This window comes from Mus caroli, chromosome 1 (assembly GCF_900094665.2).
Source record: "Mus caroli chromosome 1, CAROLI_EIJ_v1.1, whole genome shotgun sequence".
Classification (NCBI taxonomy): domain Eukaryota; kingdom Metazoa; phylum Chordata; class Mammalia; order Rodentia; family Muridae; genus Mus; species Mus caroli.
In genome coordinates this window covers 85,846,285-85,853,255 of record NC_034570.1, presented here as the reverse complement: position 1 = coordinate 85,853,255, position 6,971 = coordinate 85,846,285, and the positions used below count along the sequence as shown (strand labels likewise).

General features: G+C 50.8%; 1 protein-coding gene across 2 annotated transcripts in view; it reads right to left on the bottom strand.

Annotated features, from left to right (window-relative positions):
• The window catches only part of Ano7 (anoctamin 7), a 31,607-nt gene extending 26,329 nt beyond the window's left edge, over window positions 1–5,278 (bottom strand). For both annotated transcript variants that reach the window (XM_021168074.1, XM_021168082.1), the window contains exons 1-3: window positions 5,127–5,278; window positions 3,907–4,021; window positions 1,827–1,884 (exon numbers count right to left, since the gene is read on the bottom strand). In XM_021168074.1, coding sequence (XP_021023733.1) covers window positions 1,827–1,884; window positions 3,907–4,014 — 166 coding nt within the window. In that variant the 5' untranslated portion in view covers window positions 4,015–4,021; window positions 5,127–5,278. The remainder of the gene's footprint in view (window positions 1–1,826; window positions 1,885–3,906; window positions 4,022–5,126) is intronic.
• Window positions 5,279–6,971: the final 1,693 nt, after the last annotated feature.

Below are 6,971 nucleotides of genomic sequence, written 5' to 3'. Positions count from 1 at the left end.
AAAAAAAAAAAAAAAAAAAAAAAAAAAGGAAAATACAATACAACCCCGATCCATAGTGAGATCGTGAGCTAATACTATAGTGATACTATGTACTATGCCTCCTCAGTGAGCAGCCTAGGCTCACTCAGAGATGGACAGCTCTTTACTGAGGCATCTGACTGACTGAGGCTAATGCCAAAGTGAGTCAGCCCCCGACAGAAGACTTCTTCAGACACCTCAGAAATTTATATACACCTCAGGCTTTACACACACTGATCCTTATACCTATTTCCAACTGTAAATGTGACTGTAAGCGTGACTGTAAGTGTGACTGTAAGCGTGACTGTAAGTGTGACTGCTCTGACAGATAGGAGATTTAAACCACAAAGACATTGCCAGAATTACTTTAACTACTCCAGAGCTATTCCCTTTTGAATAGTTGTTACTACTCAGGGTCATCTTGTCCACCTAACATTTTTAGGGGACTTAATGGCAGACTAGAACTTCATCACGGCTGTGACCCTCCATTGCCTCCTTAGAGGTGTATCTTTGATGTGGGACTCAGGGTCTAAAGGCTGTTCAGTTCAGGAGAGTAAATATTTACTCGCAGTATTCTAAGTTTTGCTTATCTCTAATAGCCCTGGTTAGATTAGTACTTAGTTTCTGGAGTCGTTTGGAGGAAGTATTCCTTTAGCTGAATTCCACTTGTGTGGCTTAATGTCTGCTAAGCAAATCTATTTATTCGTGAGTCCTTTATGATATAATACTAGTTTCACTTTGAGTTCTTCCTCATTAACATGTCATCCCCACTGATCCAAACAGAGGCCATCTGGGCTGAGTGTGGCCTCACACTATGGTACCATGTAAAACAGGGAACTCTCCTTGGAGAACAGTTTGGCAACTAAATGAAAGGTTAGACATTGAGTTACCTTATGGCCTAGCCATTCCATCCAGAAGTATCAACTATCAACAGAAAAGTTTGAACATGTCCATACCAAAGCCTGTACGTAAACGGTCACCTTAGTCCCCATTCATGACAGAAAGAGAAAAGAATGGGGGAACTTTGTAGTATGTAAATTATTCACCAACAAAGAGGGGCCAAAAAATTGCCTAAAAAACCCAACAGCATCAATATTTGCTTCCCTTGACTACCTGCAGAGAGAATTTCTGGGTCCCATGCAAAGCCTCTCTCACTTCCTGTGGAATCTTCCGTGTTTTCTGTGCCTTCTTACAGGCCCTGACCAGTGCATGTGTTTCAGTTCCCACAGACCTTTGCCTAAACATGCTTTCTCCCTTCGCACCTTCATAATAGTGATGCGGAGGAGTGTGAGGTTAGAGTTATCGCACCTTCATAATAGTGATGCGGAGGAGTGTGAGGTTAGAGTTGTCTGTGGCTCTTGAGGAGCTGATGGGGAGTGTGGGCCCTTGACCTCAGAATCAGGAAATGAAGGAGCCTTTGTGCAGCAGGAAGCCCTGAGCTAGAAAGATGGATCTGATAAAACTTAAAGGTAGAAAGGTGTGAGTGAGAGAAAGAGAGTCTGAGATGGCCAGCTTCTGTGACAGAAAATGGAGGAGGGGACAGTTTGTGCTAAGGCTGGAGCAGGCTGGGTGGGTTTCCCTCTCTGAGCCCTCCTACCGGTGGGTGGGTGGGGACCTTCCTTTCCACTTATCTCCCTTCCTACAGCTTGCTCAGCAGGCAGCTCTCTCCTCACCCCAGCACACAGGAGATCGATCACAAGGAGACCTGGTTATTGAGCTGATCCAAGCCTACGGCTTCCTGCTGTCACCCCAGGCACCCTGTTTGTGACCCCACCCCAGGACCAACAGAGTTCAGATAGATGGCTTACCAATTGGGGGTTTGGCAGAGCTCCCAACTCTGCTGGGGACCACCTGCTGTTTACCTGCCTGGAGGAAGGATGGGATGCCATCAGTATCCAACCATCAGATGACTCACTGCCAACCCTGTCCACTTCCAGGCTGCTCCTTGTCCCTCCGGCTACCTCCTTCCATGGTCCTCTCTGCCCCTCCTGTTTTCAACTTGCAGCCTCTCCATCCTCCCCTCGTTCTTCCTACGCTGCCATTCTCATTTCTTTCTTCTCCATCATTCCTGTCTTGCCACCCCGTTCTAGCCCTGCCCCAGATCATCCTACTAACAGAGGGGTATGCAGAGAAAAGTTGGGGGCTACAGGGCAGAAAGGCTGCTGAAAGTTAGAACTAGAAGGGCAGGCTACTGTCCAGCCTTCACTATCCTGATCTTCCCCTCCAGCTACCATTGGTCTTTGAACACATCACCAGACCTATGGCAAGGATCAAATGGGCAAAAAACATGGTTGGGCCTACTTTAAAGCCCTTCCTAGTCTCCACAACTGGAAGGGAAGCCACACTACCACCAATGTGACCTTGAGGATGAGTCAGGGCAACCAGAAGCTAGAATCCTTCTTTTCCTTACATTGGTTTTCCCTTAGGAGAACAAGGCGGTGTGTTCCTCTTTCTGGGGGCCTCATTTTACAGGACAGAGGGGCAATAGAAAGGGGCATCTCAGATACTGGGGCAACCTTAGGGAAGAACCAGTATCCTCCTGTGTGGCATCTAAGAGAGACCTACAGTCCTCCCAGCCTACTTGGGATGTCAGTGGCCTTTCCAACAGGGGGAGTCCTAAAGACGGACTAAGTTTAGAAGACCAGAAAATGGCACCTAGTGGGGACTCTGTTCTTCAGCAGGCATAAGGAGTACCTCCTTGGTTCTGTTTCCAGTGTCTATGCCTTAGTGATGAAGAAGAGGCTCAGCGAGGCCAAAGGAAGCTGGGTAGACCAATTTGCTCTCCTTCTGGGGCTACTCACCTTTGCAGAAGGCCTCTACCTGTCTCACAAGGGACTAGACCCCTATCCCAAGGCTAACTTCTCCTGTTACCTAGTCTAACCTTCGGGTAGCCCCAGGCATGCTCTAAACCTTACATACCTTCTTCTGACCCCATCTACCAACCTCACTGTTCATCCCAGCCAGGATATGACCCTGGCTAAAGTCTTCCTCCTCGTCCTCCTAGTAGGAGTGGGCCCCCTCCATGAACTGCTCTTCTGACAATCTGTTAGATGCAGAAGCACTTTTCCATTTCCAGGAAAGTGTGGAGGCAGCAAAACACCCAGGGTGTGGCCGCCCTATGCACCTGCCACCTGTCTTCCAGTATGGGCAGGTCTTTGCCTGCATTGGAACCCATGGGTCATTCACCATACCCCACATTTCTCACATCCATAGAAAACATGACATGTGGCCTCCCTTAGCCCAGGACTCTGTCACGTCCTGGAGATGCCCCTACCTCCCACCCCTGTGAGCTGCAGATTTCCATTCATACTCATGATCATCTAGTCATCCCTCCTGTCCTTCCTAACACCTGATCCTGAATCCCCCCCATTCCCCTCCCCATGCCCTCTCCCACCCAGTTCCCACCCCTTATCTGCCCCTTGTGACTATTTTATTCCCCCTGCTAAGTGAGATTCCAGCAGCCTCATTGTGCCTTCCTTCCTATTTAGATTCTTTGAGTCTGTGGAGTGTAACATGGGTATCCTGTATTTCATGACTAATATCATAGTGGTTTTGGCAGAGAGGGACCAAACCCTGGACCTTGGTCCTGTCTTTATCTTTTCTCCCTTCCTCTGATGCTGCCTCCTCCAAGTTTGAGGGAGGTGAATGATGACTTGATTGTGTGTCAAGGAGACATCTGTCCCCTTGTCATCCAGGGATGTGGGTGCACATGGATGCTGTACCCACTTTTCAAGGGCTCTAGGACAGGGCAAGAGTATAGGTAAGTCCTGACTGGGATGGGAGGCCTCCCAAATCACACAGCACACAGAAGCCTTACGATCAAAGCCCAGGGAGGAGGAGGAAGGGTGGTTTCACCACGCTGAACACTACCCCTAGGGTTGAGGGTACCTCTGAGGCTTGGGCTGTGCTCCCATAGGAGCATCCATTCCCTGCTTCAGGGGAGGCCATGTCGATCAGCACCACGCTGTCTTCTTCTCGAGCTTGCCCCCGTAGCATCTCACTCCTGCGCCACACCAAGGCCAGGGAGTCAGAGGATGGAGTGGTTAGAGAGGACACCAATGAGAGCCAGTCCTGACACCGTGGCAGAGCCTGCAGCAAGCCTATTTTACAGGTGAGGAGGCTGGCTCATAGACTAACACGGGCACTGCTAGGGCTAGACAGTACTATCCTAATGTGGGCATGTGAGGATCCTGACTTCCTGGCTCAGTAGCTCCAGGAAAAGAGCCAGCCACTGAATGATGGCTGGTATCTAGGAGCCTAGCATCCATCTGTCCATCCATCCATCCATCCATCCGTCCGTCCGTCCGTCTGTCCGTCCGTCCGTCCATCCACCCACCCACCAAGTGTGGGGCTCCCTTTCATTCTGGGTAAGGCTTACTATGAGGCTGCCACACAGACCCCCAGCCCCTTCTTATAGAGGAGGGTCATTTGAGCCATTTGGGCCATGGAGGATAGACAGTGCCCTATAAAGCCATCTGCCTTTTTTGCAATTCTGGAGGACCTACTGCTAGGACCCCAGGCTCTCCCAGCAAGGAAGAGCACAGTCACTTATGCAGTTTTATGGGCTTTCCATGCCAGCCTGTGACCTGTGGTCCTGGAAGGAGGTGGCTGGGAGCAGGGCTGTTGTTCCGGTGGGTGGGAAGGGAATGACATCGCTCTCATTCTACTTCCCCATTTTAGATAAATGGAGGCCTGGAATGGTAGACATAAGCCCAAACTTGCTAGGACTCGGTACTACAATGTGGGGACCCCAGGAGCCAGTGAGAACCAAAGGATGCCCTTGGACAAAGGCTCTGGGGCATATGTCATCTGATGGGTGGGACAGGGAAGACAAAAGAGTACCAACCAGAGACTCCAGACGCGATCTGTTATGAGCAGGTGGAATGCTGCTTCCTTAGGGTAGGGTGCCCTATTCAAAGCCACACTGAACACTGTCCCTGCCTCTCTAGAGCTTAGAGGAGACACTGTGCCAGGTAGGCTTCTGGGGCCCAAGAGTAAGCCCCAGCCCCGCTGCTCGGGTTCAGAGACAGGAGCCCCAGTGGCTCATATTTTCTGCAGTCCCTCCTGTCCTCCCCATGGCCCAAGCATCCAGGAGGACACCAGCCTACCTGGCACAGTGGCTTCCAGAGGAGACCTCAGAGTTCACAGCCAGCCCATCAACACAAGCCTGGTTCCAGCAGGAGCAAAATCAGGGCCAGCCAGCCCCGTCCCCAGGGCTCTGCCTGAGCTGTGGCAGCTGCTCACCTTCCCTTGCCTCACTGCACAGGGTAAGGGGGCTGGAAGCAGACAAGAAAGGTACTAAGTGCAGTCAGCCACCAGGGTGAGGTCTCCGATTGTGTCTCTGGACAGGATCTGCCTGTTTGAAAAGAGGGTGTGGGGCTCTGAGCCAGCAAACAGCCAGCCCACTTTTCCTTCACACACCCTACATGCAAATTCGAGGTGCCTCAGGTACCTTATTTGCTTAGAGATTCCAGTGGCAGGAGGCCTGTCTTCCATAAGGGAAGTCCAAGGAGATGGTGGTTACAGGGCCAGCCATAGGTATCCCCTGTCAGGTGGCCCTGTTTATGTGGGGGTGAAGTGAAGTTTCATGGGGGAGAGGGCTTTACCATTTCTGGTAGTGTGAGCTTGGATGTTCTTGGGAACATACTGTCAGAAACACAGACGAACAGTTGTGTTTTCTCACAGTGTCACATTTTATTGACAAATTCACGAGGTACAGCATTTTCAATGGCAGCAATTTGCCAGATACTCCTGCAGTCCTGGCTGAGGCAAACACAGGTTACTGTATTCTAATCTTAATTACTCTCATGATACACTAATATCACACAGTAAATTTCTCTCTATATATGTATATGTGTAGATTATGGAATGGTTGTAAGGGGTTAAAGATGCAAGGAGCTTCAGAGTTTCCAACAGGCCTGAGAAGCCAAAGCTGGGAAACTCAGGGCCACGAGTCTCTGACAATGAGGTAAACGGGACCGGAGAACTTGGGGAGACTGTGGCTGAGTCAGGACCCCTGACTGCAGGTTTGAGAGTGAAGCAGTAGAGCTAAGTTCGGCTGTGTTAGGAGGCAAAAGGGCAAGTCGGGGTCCAGACAAAGGAAGGAGCAGAGTGGCAACGGAGATGGGAGGAGGGCAGATGGCATCCGCAACAGTGACAGCTGTGTCAGCAGTGCACCCAGACGACCGGAAGCCTCTGGAAGAGTCACTTCTTTGCCTGTTAGTCAGTCCATGATGCATGCAGGGCAGTGAGGAGACAGGTCAGTGGGGACTCTCACCAGCCAACTGCTAATGTGTACTCCTCTATGGGGCACACATATAGGAGCTCCATAGTTTCCTTGGCCTGCTGTGCCTAGGATGTTCTTGGGCTTGACTTTCCTGATATGATATTAATATGCTCATATCCCCCCAGTCCCAACCCACTATGATAAATTACAGAGTAGTACCCTTCCTATTCTCAGGATGACCATTCAGTAGTCTGTGCCACATGGACGGCATGGAACAGGTGGTGTACCTTCCATCCTCAAGAGTACAAAGCTGCTTGTAAATGCAATGTCTCAGGGGTGGTCACTGTTTTACACAATATGGAGGCACTTGGGGCAAGGTACGGGCCTGACCTCAACAGGCATGTGCACCTTCTCAGGACCTAGCTCTTCCGCTCCTTGGTTCTGGCCAGACAGTGAGCCACTCCCCTGTCTCCTTCTTTCCCCTCTGCTCCCTTCTAAGATATCTCCAAGAACCTCAGGCTCAGGTCTTCAAGCCCTCCCAGGCACCCTCCATTCTGGGTCTTGTGAGATGAACAGCAGGTCAACCCCTGGTGGGCAACAGATGCTGGTGGGCAACAGGCCCTGGGTACTCCAGGGAGACCAGACTACCCAGACCCAGAGATGGACTCTGGACATGACTGCCATCAAGCCTCATAGAAAACAGGAGAGCAGCCGGGGGGTGGGGTGG